Source organism: Vigna unguiculata, chromosome 8, assembly GCF_037176805.1.
Source record: "Vigna unguiculata cultivar grain cowpea cultivar isolate G323 ecotype 2 chromosome 8, ASM3717680v1, whole genome shotgun sequence".
NCBI lineage: Eukaryota > Viridiplantae > Streptophyta > Magnoliopsida > Fabales > Fabaceae > Vigna > Vigna unguiculata.
In genome coordinates this window covers 14566919-14585179 of record NC_140799.1, presented here as the reverse complement: position 1 = coordinate 14585179, position 18261 = coordinate 14566919, and the positions used below count along the sequence as shown (strand labels likewise).

The window sequence follows — 18261 nt, the reverse complement described above, 5'->3', positions numbered from 1 at the left end:
ACATGATGTAAAAATTATTACAAATTATTAATAAAATGTTAAAAAAATTTAGGTAACAAAATTCGTCAAAAGAGGATTAGTGAGAGATGAAGCGTAAAATTAACAAAAAGTTCTTAACCAATAAAAGAGAAAAGCAAAATCACGTTTTATTTGCAGCAACGCAATTAAGCGCTTCACATTATTCTTCTTTAACACGATTTTGCATTGTATCCCACGTGTGTTCGATTTGAAAGCACAGCATAGCCCCTCCCATGGTCTGAAATCCAGTTCCGTAAATACCAAACACTTCTTCCTTCTTCTTGTATTCCACCATTTCCCTCTTCACATAATGAAAATAGGTATGAATGATTTTTTCGGATATTTCAATCACTCTTGTTTCTTCGTATGCCAGCATGAGAATGTGGTTTATAGTGTTTATTGTGCTTTTCTATCTTCCTATTTGAGCTTCTGTGTTGGGGCTGTGACTCTGTAACTGATGTAATAGGGTGATGAAGAAGACTATTTCAAACGTCTGTGCCCTCAAAATTCCAAGAAAGTATTTTTCTACTGAGGGTGTGAAAGTTGGTGGTTCCGCTATTGGGGAGGCGTCCAATGTAAGCATACAACATAGCATTATGAATAATTATATTTTTCTAGTTTTTATAGTGTGTGTGTGTGTGTACGAAATTGAATTCATTTACATAGTGTTAGAACAATACGGGGATAGTTATTTTTGCAATAGATTTTGGAAACTACAAATTTTAGCAATATAATTTTTGCAATACACTGTATATAACATTTTTTTCCTCTGTTCTGATCCATTTTATTTCTCTAAACTTCCCAGTTCACATTCTTCTCATTTTAATTTAATTTGTGGTGTTCGTTTTTGTTTGTTATCTTTCATTCTTTTGACTAAATTACATGTTCCTAGATGGAAAGTGATGTCTCGGTGAACTGTGACTTATATGTGTAGTCTAAATTTTAGTTTTTATTTAAATGTTTAAAATAGAGGTCATCTCACTTTTCTCTATCTTACTGTTGCTTGCTGTTGTATTGTTAATTATAAATACCATAAAGACGCAATACCCTTTGGTTTGGGTAATAAAATAGAAAGACAGCATTCAACATTCCTTTAATCCTCTCATTTATGCTGCAAGCTCTTGTTTCAAGAAGCAAATTTACGAACAGAAAGGAAAAACAGCAAGATATGAAAGTTCTTCCCATCTCCTTCTACAAGCATATCTGGCAACTAGTACTCCACTTGACCATGAAAACCTTTCAATCCTGACCATGAACATTTCAAGCACTTGAGACAGATTCAAATGTCTTTGGCCTTTCTCATCATTGGTCACCGCAGCTCCTAAGCTGGTCTCCAATTCACATCATTGTAATACCCAGAAACCCAACCAAAGATTCTCTACTAGTACTCTAAGTCTTCAAATCACAACTAAAAGCAAGATCTCTCTACCAAATTTCTGGGCAATGACCCCTTACCAACTCAGGGAATGTTTATTTAGGTATTGGTAGCACTGATTTTGAGAGAAATGATGCGGAAAGAATTGATTTTGAGATGATTGATTAGGCTAAACAAATTGATTTGCATGTGGGAATGATAGTTTTGAAGTATGTTAACGCTGAAGTGTTATCACCATTTATATATTAACATTGATAATATTATTAGATATGTTCTGGGAGTCCCACACCTAGAATAAATACTTGTCAACATAAAAGCTAAAAGAATTTGCTTATCCAAGAAATTCTGTTTGCTGTAGAATAGATTTGGAGAATTCCCATTGTTCTTCAAAATCTAGGCTGCCCCATTTTCTCTGAGGAAACAGCCATTTGGATTTTTCCACATAGGTATTCACTAGGTTGAATCTTGCTATATTCATGACTATTTGGTTACAACCTATGATGTTAATCAGTTATCTTTCCAACCACCGTGTTTGCTCCAACTCTTTTGAAGCCAAATCAATTGCAAACCAGAAGGAAACCCTAAAGTTGGGCAACGTATTGTCGCTCCCCCATGCGAGGAGCTCTCTGCATTAACACCGATCTTTATCATTATTAAGTTGGGCAACTATCCTCATTGATGTGATCAATAAACTCTATGAATTAACTCTGACTGGAATCATTTTTGTGTTGGGCAACTTGTCCTTTCTTCCTTGAACAACAAGCTCTCTGGCTAAATCAAGCACAACAAGGAGAAATTGTGACATGATTCTTTTCTTTTATTAAGTTGATGAGGATTGTAGATGAGTAGCATCATATCTTTAATTTATTTATTTTACCTTTACTTTTAGTAGTTTATTCTTGTTACATTGATTAAAGTAATGACTGTGATTACTCAGTCCTCAACTTCTTTGTAATCTTTGTCAATTATCATCACATATCCCGTACTCACACCTTTATGCATTTTCACATTATTATATTAGTTTATATTGAAAGATAATCATTTCCACTATGGAATATCAAATGAAAATGCCTTATTCATATTCTTGAAAATTTGCAGGAGCATGAGAAGAAGCAAACTATTAGCAAAATTATTCCACAGTATGATATTGCTATTGTTGGAAGAGGGATGGTTGGCATGGCTCTTGCTTGTTTCTTAGGTCGGTAATAATCTGCATGGAGTTGGGTGTGTCTAAGTCATAGTTTTTGTTGATTTGATGTCTGACGATAGATAAGCTTTAACATAATTCGTCATTTAATCATGTCTTTACTGAGTTTAATTATTTTGTCAATCTGCACCTATTTAACCCCTTATCTTAGGTGAATTGACTGGAATAAAAGTTCAACATATTTTTTCTATCTAAATTTGTGGTGACTATTGTGTTGGGTTTTTATTTTAATAAACTTAAATGTATTAGCCGTTGGGTGGTTAATGTACTAGCCGTTGGGTGGTTAATGTACTAGCCGTTGAATAGTTAATGCACTAGCCGTTGAGTAGTTAATGTACTAGTCGTTTATAGCCGTTGGGAGTACAACGGACGAAAATTGTAAGCCTATAAATTGTATTGCTTATGGCATGAATAAGTTTTCCATTCTAGAGCCTCTTTCTCCTAACAAATTGGTATCAAGAGCTAGGTAGACAGCTAGAGAGCTAGAGAAAGCTGGGTTGTTCTTGAGTGTTAGAGAGAGTCAGTTGCCCGAGTGTCTGAGTGAAACAAATAGTGAGAGAGTGATGGCCAACAATATGTCCTTACCCCAGTTGACACAAAAAGCCAACTACGATAAGTGGAGCATGCAGATGAAGGCCTACCTCGGATCCCAAGACGTATGGGATGTAGTTGAAAGTGGCTTCGAAGAGCTAGAGGATTCTGATGAACAGACAGTCGCCCAAATTGCTGCATTGAGAAAAACACGAGTCAAAGATAGGAAAGCTATGTATGCATTGTACCAAGCTGTGGACGATGCAGGCCTTGAGAAGTTAGCAAACGCTACGACTTCAAAAGAGGCGTGGGAGATCCTGGAGAAAACATATAAGGGAGATGACCGTGTGAAACAGGTTCGTCTTCAAGCTCTCAGAGGAGAGTTTGAGAGGTTGCTGATGAAGGAGAACGAAGGGGTAACCGAGTTCATATCTCGGGTGGAGACGGTAGCAAACCAACTCGGCAAGAATGGGGAGCCGTTGCCTACAAATCGAGTTGTGGAGAAAATTTTGAGGTCATTCACAATTGACTTTGACAACATTGTGTGTGCCATAGAGGAATCCAAAGATCTCTCAAAACACACGGTGGAGGAGCTTGCTGGGTCCTTGGAAGCGTATGAACAAAGAAGAAGAAAGACGAAGGAAGAGTACTTTGGCCAAGCACTCCCAGCAAAGACAAATTTCCAGGAGAAAAAGGCGTTTTATACTCAGAACACTCAAAGCAGAGGAAGAGGCCGGGGAGGTAGAGGAAACAGTCGCAGTGGCCGAGGTCGAGGCGGACAGGAAGGAGAGAGAGAACATACCAACAACCAAAATTGGCGCGAAAGAGGACGCGGTTCATGGAGAGGAGGTTGGGTGAGCAACTCAAATGTTGAGTGCTACAAATGTGGCAAGTACGGTCACTATGCAAAGGATTGTAACTCGGATAGGTGTTGCAATTATGGTAAAGTTGGGCACTTTGCAAAAGAGTCTCGATCTGAAAGTAAGAAGGAAGTGACGACTAATTTTCTCACAGAAGATGTTGAAGAGAATGGAGGGTTGTTGATGATGTCAATAGTCGAGGATATGCAATTGAACAACTCGACTGGAGAACAAAGCAGTTCAACCAACTCGGTGTGGTACCTTGACACAGGTGCAAGCAACCACATGTGCGGAGATGAGCACTTCTTTAAAGACTTAGCAAAAGTAGAAGCTGGAGATGTGTCTTTCGGAGATGATTCAAAGGTTGCGGTAAAAGGTCGAGGAACGATCTGGTACTTGCAGAAGGATGGTCGAGTTGGGGAAATTCGAGATGTGTACTATGTACCTGATCTCAAAAGTAACATTTTGAGCATGGGACAGTTGATAGAAAAGGGTTACTCGGTTTTAATGAAAGACCGAGTACTAGACTTGAAGGACAAACTTGGACGTTTGATTGCTCGTGTAGAGATGAAGAAAAACCGAATGTATAAGTTGGAATTAAAAATCATACAAGAAAAGTGTTTGAAACTTGATGTCCAGGATGAGACAATGATGTGGCACTTCCGGTTTGGTCACTTACATTTTGACGGGCTGATGGAACTGGTGAAAAAAGGTATGGTGCATGGATTGCCAAGCATGGAGTTCAAAAGTAAATTGTGTGAAGAATGTATACTCGGCAAAAAATTGAGGACTTCGTTTCCGAGAAATGCCAAGTACCAAGCAAAGGAACAACTGGGCCTAATTCATACCGACGTGTGTGGACCAATTACTCCTGAATCCTTCAGTGGTAAGAGATACTTTATTTCTTTTGTAGATGATTTTTCACGAAAGACATGGGTCTACTTCTTGAAGGAAAAGTCTGAGGTGTTCAAGAAGTTTAGAGTGATGGTGGAGAAGGAGACAGACAAACACATTAAGGTTGTTCGGTCTGATAGGGGAGGCGAGTTCACATCAACAGAGTTCATGAAGTACTGTAATGAGCACGACATAAGAAGATTTTTGACAACCTCATACTCACCACAACAAAATGGTGTAGCTGAGAGGAAAAACCGAACTATTCTTGATATGGTTCGGTCCATGATGAAGAGTAAGAATATGCCAAAGGAGTTTTGGGCAGAAGCCGTACAATGTGCCATTTATATACAAAATAGGTGTCCACATGCAAGGTTGAATGAAAAGACACCACAAGAAGTATGGAGTGGACAAAAGCCGAGTGTGTCTCATCTCAAGGTGTTTGGCAGTGTAGCATATGCCCACGTACCAAGTCAGCAAAGAACGAAACTCGAGGATAGGTGCAAGAAGTATGTGTTTATTGGGTATGATGAGATGACAAAAGCCTACAAATTGTTAGACCCAATAAACCAAAAAGTGATAGTAAGTCGTGATGTTCGAGTAGATGAAGCCAATGAGTGGAGTTGGAACAACTCAGTTGAAGAGATGAGTTGAGATACTAGCTCGTCAATTGCTATACCACCGGCTACAGGAAATTTTGAAACCACTGACGATGAAGATGAACCCCGACGACCCAGAATACGAACCATACAAGAATTGTATGAGTCTACTGAACAGGTACATGTTGTTTGTCTTTTGGTAGGTTCTGAGAACATAACCTTTGAGGAGGCGGTGCAAGATGAGAATTGGAGACTTGCAATGGCTGAGGAGATCGATGCAATTGAGCGCAATAACACGTGGGAGTTGTCCAATCCCCCAACAGGAGCTCGGCCCATTGGTGTGAAATGGGTATATAAGAAGAAGATGAATGCTCAAGGTGAAATAGAGCATTACAAAGCCTAACTTGTTGCAAGGGCTATAAACAAGAGGGAATTGACTATGCTGAGGTGTTTGCGCCAGTCACTAGAATGGAGACAGTTCGGCTGCTAATTTCAATGGCAGCTCAGCACAAATGGTCGATCTATCAGATGGACGTGAAGTCAGCATTTCTGAATGGAATCCTAGAGGAAGAAGTTTATGTTGAACAACCACTGGGATACATGAGAAGAGGAGAAGAGAAGAAAGTACTAAGATTGAAGAAAGCGCTTTATGGGTTGAAGCAAGCTCCTCGGGCATGGAATTACCGCATTGACAAGTACTTCAAGTAGAAAGGATATGAGCAATGTCCATATGAACATGCTATATACATAAAGAAAAGTAAAGGTGATGTAATGTTTGTTGCTCTTTATGTAGATGACCTTATATTCATGGGGAACAATGCTGAGATGATTCAAGAATTCAAGGACATAATGACAAAGGAGTTTGAGATGACAGACATGGGATTGATGGAGTACTTCCTTGGCTTGGAAGTCAAACAGGGTGAGAAAGGCATTTTTGTGTCCCAAGAAAGGTATGCCGAGGAGATCTTGAACAAGATCAAGATGACAAACTGCAACCCGGTTTCGACTCCAATGGAACCGGGTACAAAACTCTCGAAGTTTGATGGAGGAGACCGAGTTGATGCCAACAAGTACCGAAGCTTGGTTGGAAGCCTTCGCTATCTGACGAGTACAAGGCCAGACTTACTACTAAGTGTTGGTATAGTAAGTCAGTATATGGAGGAGCTGAGCTACAATCATTGGAAGGTTCTGAAGCGAATACTTAGGTATATTCGAGGAACAATATCACTCGGACTATACTATACTATGTCGGACAACTACGAACTAGTAGGGTACTCAGATAGTGATTGGTGCGGAGATGTAGACGACCGGAAAAGCACATCCGGGTATGTATTTTTCATGGGCCACACGGCGTTCACTTTGCTTTCAAAGAAGCAACCCATAGTAACATTATCAACATGTGAAGTTGAGTATGTTGCAGCATCATGGTGTGTATGTCATGCGGTATGGCTTAGAAATCTTCTAAGCAAACTAGGGATGAAACAAGAAGAAGGTACTGTGATACGAGTGGACAACAAGTCGGCCATTGAGTTGGCAAAGAATCCGGTCAACCATGAAAGGAGCAAGCATATTGATGTGCGTTTTCATTTCATCCGAGAACAGGTAAAGGAAGGCAATGTGGAGCCGATGCACGTGGGAAGCCGAGATCAAGTTGTAGATTTGTTTACAAAGCCACTACCGACTGTGTTGTTCAATAACTGCAAGAAACTGATCGGGATGGAGGATAAAAGAAACATTTAAGTTTGGGGGAGTTTTGTTGGGTTTTTATTTTAATAAACTTAAATGTATTAGCCGTTGGGTGGTTAATGTACTAGCCGTTGGGTGGTTAATGTACTAGCCGTTGAATAGTTAATGTACTAGCCATTGGATAGTTAATGTACTAGTCGTTTATAGCCGTTGGGATTACAACGGACGAAAATTGTAAGCCTATAAATTGTATTGCTTATGGCATGAATAAACACAATGCAAATTGAATAAGTTTTCCATTCTAGAGCCTCTTTCTCCTAACATATTGAACTGATTCTGATCCGGATCCATAAAATATTTGGCAATCTGTTACATTATTGATATATGCTTTAATTAGAATTCTGCCTACTTGGATCCATCCTTGGTCATTTGTTAGCCCGGTTTGGTATTTGGTAACTCCAGTTTTATCAAAGAGAGCATTATAGCATGTATTTATCCGATAGTCCATTTATTTGTGTTTACAAAGAATATGGCTCTACGTTGTTCACTTGTTGTCATTCAAAAGACTGCCTATTAGATTTGAAGCTTGCATTTACAGTTTGCATATATTTGTGACAAATTGTGTTTTTGTTCTTACACTTCAATATTGTATCCTACTATCCTTGTTTTCATCTATTTGTCTCTAATTTGTATTCTTTATATTGCCATGAAGTGGGCTAAGAATGATAATAGCGATGAAGGGAAGTATTAAATAATGAGTGTGAGAATCCGGAGAGTGAGAGGTGGAAATAGTAAAATAGAAGGTGATGTCAGGAACACTATTAGAATTTTCTTTTTTCCTTTTAAAAGCTCTCTCTAGAAGCTGTCCAGAAAAGTGACTATTTCCTTAAAATAAACTTTTATCCAAACACTCATTAAGACAAGTGAGACACCAAATAGTTATGTTATTGATGATGATGATGATGATGATACTGGAGAATAATGTGTTATAACTTAAAATCTGGTCAATTATTTTGTTCTTCCAGCAAGTATGCCAATGACAAAGCAGTTGAACGTTGCAATTGTTGATAGTAATCCGGCTCTAAGTAGTGGCTTGCACATGAAGAAGGAAGATCCCCCTGATCCAAGAGTCAGTACAGTAACCCCTGCTTCCATATCTTCTCTCCGAGGTATTATGTCTTAGGTTTGTTAGTCAATAATCACTATCGTTGTCGTTTGAAAATCTAATTCTTTATTTTTTTATCTTGTTTGTTTGTTAAAAATGGAAAAACTTGTATTAGAGAAAAAGGACATAAGTAAATGTGAAAGATGAGATATATTTACACATTTAAAAGCTTACATATTTGTGTGTGTATGCATGCATACATACATACATACACACATATGAACCAATAATATAACATGCCTACTAAATCCTTCTATACCGAAGTGGACAGCAATAAACAGAATTCAAAGAGAAGCCATTATCATTATTCTTTCCCATCCAAAGTTGAATTTGCCTCATTCTCCTCCATAGTCCATTCATCATCCATGTTATAAAATCATACAGACTACTACTAGGTGGCATAGGTAAATAGTCATAACATTAATTTCATAAATTTAATTCTTATCCTCTCAAGCACTCCAATTACACTAACAACTAGATGATGTATAAGTCAAACTCAATACTTTGATAGCAAATGTTTGTAATTCTGGATATTCATCACCATATGATGCCAAGCACTGTGCTAGAATTTGGTTTAATCGCAGGTCTTAGACTGCCAAAAAATCCCTATTTTTTCTTGAAACTCTCAATTTGAACATCAATCTTGTTGATCTCATCAATGTCTCCCACCAACCTATCCAAACGATCATACATTCCATAATTTAGCATATGAGATCATACATTCCATATAATCAACTTTAAATTTAGCATTATAATGCAATATGAGATTAAGATAATAGCTACAACATGCAATGGCCTATGCAATTAGTTGCTCCATCTTTGATCAATGATTTCCTAAAGGGGAGGGTAGCCTAGTTAGATCTCCAAACAAAGTTTATAACTAAAAAATAAATTTGAAAATCAATTATAAGTGAGAGGTAATTAGATATTATTTTATTAATTCTACTGAAAAAACTTTGTATCTTCTTTTTAGCAATAACCATTTCTTCTAAATATACCCCTCATGCAATTCAAAATATTTTTCCAATATCAAATTTTCTACAAGCCTCCATCTCTAAATTGACTAGATTGGCACTCCTCGGAGGTCAACATCCTAATAAGTGATCCTTTATTCTCGTTCAAGAATCTTAAAATCAAATAAGAAGTGGGAAATACTTGAATATGGCCAAACCATCCTTGAATTTTGCAACTTATGGACAAAGGAATACCTCAGTTCTCCAAGATTTTTTGTTTGGAACTTTTGAGCAAGATATTGTTTTAGTTGTACAATACCCTAATTATCTCTATCTGTGGTAACAACACCATCCATATATACAATGAGATAGATACATCTTTGGGGAGGATGATTATCATCACCTCGTACATCTCAAATTACCGATAATAGTCCAAAAGCGTCCAAAATGTAGGGACCAACATAAATGACATAACATATTAGACAAATCCCCTTGAGCAATAAAATTAAGAGGTTGCTTTAGACTTCACCATGATCACTATTAAATATAGTGAAACTAAGAATGAGATTAATCTCCCTTGTGTAGAAAATACACATAAGGGTTGTATTTATAATAAAGAAAATATGGGCTAAGTCCAAAATACACATGAAGAATAATAATAATAGAAATTGAAAATAAGATAGAGATAAGATATTAATGATCTATCTTAACCCTCCCCCTGAAGCTGGTGCATACAAATCGTTTGTACCAAGCTTGTTACAAATATAACCAATTCTCGGTCCCCGTAAAGACTTAGTGAAAATATCTGCTAACTGATCACTTGAGTTAACAAACTCTGTCTTTATGTCTCCAGATACAATCTTTTCTCGAATGAAATGACAGTCAATATCGATGTGTTTAGTCCTCTCATGAAAGATAGGATTATAACTGATATGAAGCGCAACTTGATTGTCACATACAAGTGTCATTTGAGTAACGTCTCCAAATTGTAACTCTCTAAGCAATTGCTTAAGCCAAACAAGGTCACAAGTGGCTGAGGTCGTAGGTCTATATTCCGCTTTTGCACTAGATCTTACCACAACACTTTGTTTCTTGCTTTTCCAAGAGATCAAGTTACCACCAATGGAGACACAATATCCAGATGTAGATCTTCTATCAGAAGGAGACCTTGCTCGATCAGCATCTGAATAACAAACCATTCCGGTATGGTTATTGGAACCATGCAACAACCCTTTTCCGAGAGCAGTGTTGTTAAATTTCGGCTATGGCGAAAACTAGTAATAGTTTCCCAGCCTTCTACCACATCAAGGCGGAGGCGAATCAGTTTTTTCATGGCGGCCGCTTTTGGCACGGCGGGTTTCGGCGGCATAGCGGTTGTGGCAAAAAAATCGGACCCAAAAACAAAAATCATGATCATGAACAAAAGAGAATAGAAGTGAACAATTGTAGCGGCAACATTATCGGACGAAGAAGATAACTTGAAACCCTAAATTGACCCTTCTTCTAGTGTTTAAAAAATTTGGCCTGGCCCGTTAAAATATTTATTTAAACAAATCTGTGCAGATTTCTCTTCACTCACTCTCATTCTTTTACTCGATTTTATTATTTCACCTAAGTTACTACAGCAACAATAGTAAAATTTCTTTACCCTAAAATTTTCTTACTTTTCTTTAACCCAAAAGAGCAAAGCATGTTATTCTTTCACCACGGTACTGCAGTCACTGCCAGCCACCACCGCTAGCTGTTGCTGCCACCAGTCCCCACAGTTGGTCGCCATCGTTGGCGGCGGACGGTAGCTCTGACAGTGGATCTAGTGACAGAGGTGACGAAAATTTTCCTTAAAGACCCTTAGGCTCCAGATATCATATTAAATATAGTGAAACTAGGCATGAGATTAATCTCTCTTGTGTAGAAAATACACATAGGGCTTGTATTTATAATAAAGAAAATATGGGCTAATCCCAAAATTCTCATGAAGAATAGTAATAATAGAAACTGAAAATAAGATAGAGAGAAGATATCTAATGATATATCTTAACAATCACCATGTAGAAATTCCTTTTTCTTTTGTCTAGCTAAAGCGTGGCCCAATTTTATAACCATTGGGAGGTAGCTGAACTTTATACTGGTCAATATTACCATTTAGTCTTAAGAATGTACAACCATAAATACCCAATGATTGATTTTCAAGCTGGAGAGGAACCAACTCTCAAGTAGCACTATTTTGAAGGTAACATCTCATCAATCTTCTTTTGTGGCCACTTTAAATAAGAAAGCTGATTTAGACTTATAATATAATAAGGACAAACAAGTGCAATATATGGTGGAATGTCGGTGATAATTAAGGTTTGTATAGTGGGGAGAAGGGTTACAAGTAGAACATGTACCTTTTTATATAGGATAAGGCCAATAATTTTCAAGAGATTGGATTCAGTACATGATAGTGTCAGGGAAGGATTAGCCATGGCCTCCATTGTGTTATTATTTGTTGAAGATGAGTCTTGTACTAGATTTTCAATAGGTCATATATGAAGATGATACACCTGAAAAGATGCTAGAGAAACATCTCGAGTTATGGTAGTCATTTGGCAGTGATGAAGGTAGATTGATAATGGTTGGAAAGTGATTACATGTCATCATTAGAAGGAACAAACTTGAAGAAAGAATTGTAAACAAACACAAAATAGCTATGAAGATCATGAGAGAATTATGGTTACCCTTTTTTAGAATGAAATGGATAAAGTGGGGTTCCTGGTCATTAACGATAGATGATGACATCTAGTTAATGAACATAGATGTGAGGTATAAACATAGAGGGAGGGGAATGAAAATGGATAGAGCGGGGTACCTGGTCATTAATGATAGATGATGACATCTAGTTAATGACATAATATGTTGTAAGGACTGTAAATACTAAGTGTATCAAGGCCAAAAGGGCGTGGGGTTAATTGACCAAGGAACTTAATCACGCACCACTCCTGGTCATTCATTTTAACTGATTAAAATGAGAAATCAATAGATTAAAAATCTGATAGTATATCTTAATACATATCACATAGACTTTACATATAAGATTTAAGTGATTTGATGTTAAAGACCAAGCAAGATATCGATCAACACATAGATTTGTTAATTGATTACACAATTACATCAAATTTGCCATGAGAGATACAACATACAAACTTTCTTGATGCCAATAGGCACGAATTTTATACTGGTTCACTCGCAAGGAGCTACATCCAGTTAGTGAAGACAACCTGAACTTGACTTTCCATTATTTGAAGAGATTACAAGATCATTACAAATAATTTCTTGAAAAAGAAAATACAACCTTCTTGAATCACACGAGAAACAAACACAACAAGAACTTCTCTTGCACATATGGACTCACACTAGGAGCACCAAGATTGTGTGTGTGTGTGAGATAGCCAGGCGGCACTGCATTTTCAAATCCTATTATTCATGAAAGGACTAAAATCATTGAGATTGATTGTCTTTTTGTTTGGGAGAATGTCTTATACTAAGATAGCTTCTCCATAAAGGGTATGTTTGGATGTTTGGACAAGCTTCTCCATAAGGACTTCTAACCTAAAAATATGAAGAAAAAACTAATGGGTTTTTCCATAAACTAAAATTATTCCATTTACAAGTTAAAAATAAAAAATTTAGAGAAGTTATAAGAGATTGTGGTAGTAGGATAATCAGCTACGAACTTAAGATTATTGCATCTGAGATTGAATCCTTGCAATTAATTCCAGCACACTAATATATACTGACCATGTACTATTATAGACATATTGTCAACCTTAGTTTTATTCTCTAAATTCAAGTATAAGTTGAAAAGAGTAACTAAGTCCACATAGTAGGATAAGGATTTGGTGGTGGTGATTAAGAAATAACACAATCAAGGGAATGAGTGAGACGAATGATAGATAGTAAGTTAAATGGAGATAATACATGGAGGGAGACAGAAAAATATGAGAGAGTGAGTGAGCTCCATGCGAAACAAAGAAGATGAATGGACTAGCGAACTATGACGTGACAGATCACCCACTCACCGGAGGATTGTGACGCGACGGACGACGGCGGGATGACATATGAACTGTGGTAAAGTTGTAACAAGAGGTGGCGAAATGTGAAATAGAGGTATTTTCACCTTCTCTTTTGCTTTGTTCTTCGATTAGCGTATTGGATTTGTGAATTGGGCTTTTAGATCTCCTTTCTTCGATTTAGGTTTGGGGTTTTCATTTGGATTTAAACGAACGACAAATTTTGTTGTCCTTTCTTAAACTTGTGAGTCTGTTACGAGTCAACAGATTCTAGTCATAAACGAGTTTACAAATGAGTAAACTCGTGACCACTGCCCAAACTCGTAGACTCGTCCAGGTGTGCGAGTCAACCCCGCGGGTTTGATAACCATGGTTTTGACTATTGCATCAGATCCAGGTGGCTGACCAAGTAAAGCATAACAACTAACAATCTTATGATCGGGCTTGTGACAATGTTCACACTTGTGACGCCCTTTGCTCGACTTGCGAGAGCAATTACGCTCACCACATTGAGAAACTAAAGGAGAAGAATCATCATCAGCGAAAGCATGGGTAACAACAGAGGTAGAAGTCGTGGAAGCCATAGATGAAAAGGAAAGAAAAACCCTAAAAAAACAAAGTTCTCAAATCAAGCCAATAATCCCATATCCAAGTGAGTAGAGGATGGCGACTCAAACGCAGGTAGTCACTGCTAGAGAGGGTCTGACATGCACTGCCACACACGAATGAAACGCTCTCGCAGTCGCAAGGTTGAAGTGGCTTGTGAAAGCTCCGATCAAGGTGATTTTGGCAGCGTTGTGGTCGCTTATGCAAGACGATTTGAGTGGTGTGATGATCGATTTGAAAGGCGGCTCTAGTGGTGGTTGCGACGACGAATGACATCGGTTGTGGCAGTGATAGTGGTTGTTAGGGCGGCGAAAAGAAATTGTATATATAGAATTACTATAGAAGCTAGGCTTTAGATACTATGTTATTTAAATCTAACTCAACCTTACAAAATTGGCTTGTAAGGTGTGGTTTCACCCACTTATATACTATGACATCGCCTTATCTCTAATCCATGTGAGATCTCTAACACACTCCGTCATGTCGACATATATACATCTCGACTGTGGAACTAGACATTAATGGATGGTTCAATAGCGGTTCAATAGCGGATGACACAATAGGCCGAACAAACAACAATTCTTACTAGGATAAGCTTTAACCATGTTAAAATAGTGAAAACTAGGTATATGGTTAATTCCCCTTGTGTAGAAAATACACATAACATAGGGTGATATATTTATAGTGAAGAATAATGAAGAAAATATGGGCTAAGTCCATATACACTTAATATTGTAACTAAAATAAGATATTGTAACTAACAATATCTTAATGATATATAACACCGAATGTAACATTTTATTCCCTTTTCTTATTTAAGCACCTAACGTCCTTTATACCATATTTAGGGTAAGTGTGGACATGCTGTCATTAAGTAAACCCCTTTTGCAAAAGCAGCTATTCCATTTCTAATTGGCAAACTTGATCACTTTGGTGTGTGGCCGAGAATAAAGTGCTCCACAATGCCTTACTGTCATGTGTAAAGGTATGAATTTGCATTTTCTGTCTATGTTGCGCACTATGGAATTTACTTGGTTAGTAATTTTATGAAGCATTTAGCCACTTGGACAAAGTTCGAAATTGGGGGGTCTGTTCGTCATTCATAATTAAAGCCGATAGGATTTCTCAATCACGCTCCTGTTCTTCAATTCTCTTCTCTCCTGACACGTTATTCTATTGTACAAAAATGATATTTTTTTTGTCTAAATGATGTTAAGATGTCCTAGGCTGGCTAGGAACATTACCAAAATAAACCTAACAAGACTTGGAAAATTCTATTGATCTAGCTTTCGGGGTTGAAATAGGACCAGTTCATTTATAACTGCTAGGAACTTCATCAACTACAACGTCTGAACTTTTATTATTTTGCTGTAACTTGTATTTCAGTTCAGAGTGCTAGAATAATCTCTCAATATTACTAATAATTGTGTTTTGGCTGTTTTTCTAATGGGATGAAATACTGTCATATTCGTGGATGTTTTGCTGGTTCAGATATATGTTTTAATGTTAGGACCATTAAGTCAGTAAATCTAGCTATGTTTGGGCTGCTTCCATTTTTTCCCCATTAAGAACATGGCGTATATTTCATTATGTATGAGTAAAATTTGTCATTTTGGGGCATATACTTACATTACATTGAGAACGACAACCTTCTTGACAGGATTCTGATTTCAAGACAACAATCTATCCTTTGAGATTAAGTTCAATGACTTTGAATACGAGCTCTATGTCTGTAGTGGAGGAGAATACAAAATCCGTAGAACCACCATCTGCTCAAGGGCATGGTGCAAAGCTGCAACTTAGTGATGGAAGTAGTTTATATGCAAAGTTGGTGGTAAACAGTAACAAATTTTGCTTAACTGGTTTCTGGAGGACAATTACCAACCCCTTATTATTGTTATAAGTTAATGTATATTAATAAAGATGCTTGTTTTGAAGGTTGGCGCTGATGGTGGAAAATCACATGTTAGGGAATTAGCAGGAATCAAAACGACTGGATGGAATTACTCACAGAATGCAATAATCTGCACAGTAGAGCATGCCTCTGAAAATGTATGTGCATGGCAACGTTTTCTACCCACCGGTCCAATTGCTCTTTTACCCATCGGTGATAAGTTTAGCAATATTGTTTGGACCATGAGCCCAGCAGAGTCAAACAGTCGCAAATCAATTACTGAGGAAGAATTTTTAAAGGATGTGAATTATGCTCTAGATTATGGTTATGGACCTCGTCCTACATCAGGCTTATTAGGAACTCGAGACATGTTCTCTTGGTTTAAAATGGATGCAACAATATCAACTAATGAATTCTTTGAAATTCCTCCAAAAGTGATCAAGTTGGCATCTGAAAGGATGGTGTTCCCTTTGACTTTAAGGCATGCCAATTCCTATGCATCAAAACGTGTGGTTCTTATTGGAGATGCAGCCCACACTGTCCACCCTCTTGCTGGTCAAGGAGTTAATTTGGGTTTTGGAGATGCATTTTCTCTTTCAAGAATTATTGCAGAGGGGATTGTTTTGGGAACTGATATTGGAGAGGTATGTTATGTCATATGTGTGCATTGTGTGTTCCTGGGTCGTATGATTAATTGCTGGTTGGAATCCAAAAGGCTTCCTAGATTATCCCATTCATATATAGCTCTAGCAAATTACATCTTTATATGTACACATTAAATTTTATCAACTTAAATTTCTTCTTTCACAAAATTTTAAAACTAAATTGAGACTTTTGCTCACCCCTTTATTTGAAGTGTTAAAGTATTAGTAATTTCTACTGTCACCCCTTTTTACATCTATGAATGTCTAAACTATCTAAAATTTGGTATACAAGATTATTAAAATAATAATACACTATTCAACAATTATATTAGTAAAATGTAATATTTTTGTAAATGTGTAAGTTTACCAAAATTTGAGTAACTTTGGAACTACTAATCATTTTGTACATACAAATTTGATATGGTTATTTCTTTGTTTATTCTGCTGCAGGTAAATTTATTAAAGAAGTATGAAACAGAGAGGAGATCAGCCAATATTATGATGATGACGATCCTTGATGGCTTCCAAAAGGCCTATTCTGTTGACTTTGGACCTTTTAATATTCTGCGAGCTGCTGCTTTCCATGGGGCAAACTATATATCACCACTCAAAAAAGGTATCATTTCCTATGCTTCAGGAGAGCACAAGTTGCCCATTTTCTTGTGAATACATAAATGTCAATAATTTTGGCCTACTTAGCAAACTAAGTTTTAGCCAATGGTTCAACACCCCTAAAGTTTTCTTTTCTGCTTAATTTCTTTTTTGTTTGGCTTAAGCTTGAAAAGTTACACTTGTAAAGTTGTTCTGTGCAACATTGGGTGAAAGATTAATCTTTTTTTCTTACTCTGCTTTTAATGCTGCAGTAAATATATACTGTTATTGGTGATTCCTGGATTCTTCTTCGGCTACAATGAGTATTTTAAACGGAAGTTTACACCATATCCTCTTATTTTTTGTGGTCAACATTTTAGGTGAGATGGCATTAGCCATTAAGAAATTGGTGGGGCTTACATGAACCGAAGTTAAAGGTGGAAATAGGTTTCAATCATTTCCTAAATTCAAGGCTTGAACTTGGTATATTTGCATAGAATTTTTTTCTAAAGGAGTAAACTTAGTTTGAAAACTTAATCAGAAAGTCTACTGTGATATAGTTTTAGGTTGACAAACGTATAACTCCAAACTATTACACCAAAATTTAGGCTCTATATAACCCTTTCTATTTTCTTTTACTTATAACCATTTGAAAGTTCAATTTTAAAATAAAAAGTTTAAAAACAAAGTGTAAGGTTGATTGTTTATTTTGAGTTTTAAAGGTCTTTTTTAAGCTATAAGTTTGGTTTAACAAAAGTATACGTATTTATAATTGTCTCTTTCAATAAGAGCATTTATAAAAATAACATGTATGCAAATATCAAAAGTACATATTTAATAACATGTATGCTTTTATAACTTTTACTTTTAAAAATATAAAAAGTCATTTTAATTCATATCAAACAGTTATAAAGATAATTTAAATAATTTATTATATATAACAACAATAATAATAATTATAGTAATTTAATAAAAAATTCCATATAATTTTTCAATACATTTTTACAAGGTAAAAATATTTTTTTAAACACAACTTATTACTTTAAGAAGTTAAAATATTTCATAAATGTCATTTAAATTTTAAAACTTAAAAAGAAGCTAAACATAATAAAAAATCTGAAACTGAAATTTAGGTTAGAGACTAGGTTTAATAATATTTAAAAATGTCAAAATTTTATTTAATAATATTGTT

At 36.5% G+C, this 18261-nt stretch overlaps 1 protein-coding gene across 1 annotated transcript; it reads left to right on the top strand.

Moving 5' to 3' along the window:
- The first annotated feature begins 294 nt into the window (after nucleotides 1–294).
- Nucleotides 295–17366, top strand: LOC114194903 (uncharacterized). The gene is made up of 8 exons (XM_028085309.2): nucleotides 295–338; nucleotides 485–593; nucleotides 2492–2591; nucleotides 8193–8336; nucleotides 14873–14925; nucleotides 15601–15774; nucleotides 15879–16478; nucleotides 16929–17366. The coding sequence occupies exons 2-8, from the start codon at nucleotides 489–491 to the stop codon at nucleotides 17142–17144; spliced, it is 1392 nt and encodes a 463-aa protein (XP_027941110.2). The 5' UTR covers nucleotides 295–338; nucleotides 485–488; the 3' UTR covers nucleotides 17145–17366.
- Nucleotides 17367–18261: the final 895 nt, after the last annotated feature.

Excerpts from the sequence above, each read along its gene's own strand:
- LOC114194903 (XM_028085309.2), top strand. The coding sequence starts at position 489 with ATGAAGAAGACTATTTCAAACGTCTGTGCCCTCAAAATTCCAAGAAAG. Across the intron at positions 8,337-14,872 it reads TTCCATATCTTCTCTCCGAG|GGTGTGTGGCCGAGAATAAA; the intron begins GTATTATGTCTT and ends CTTGATCACTTT. Across the intron at positions 14,926-15,600 it reads CCTTACTGTCATGTGTAAAG|GATTCTGATTTCAAGACAAC; the intron begins GTATGAATTTGC and ends CCTTCTTGACAG.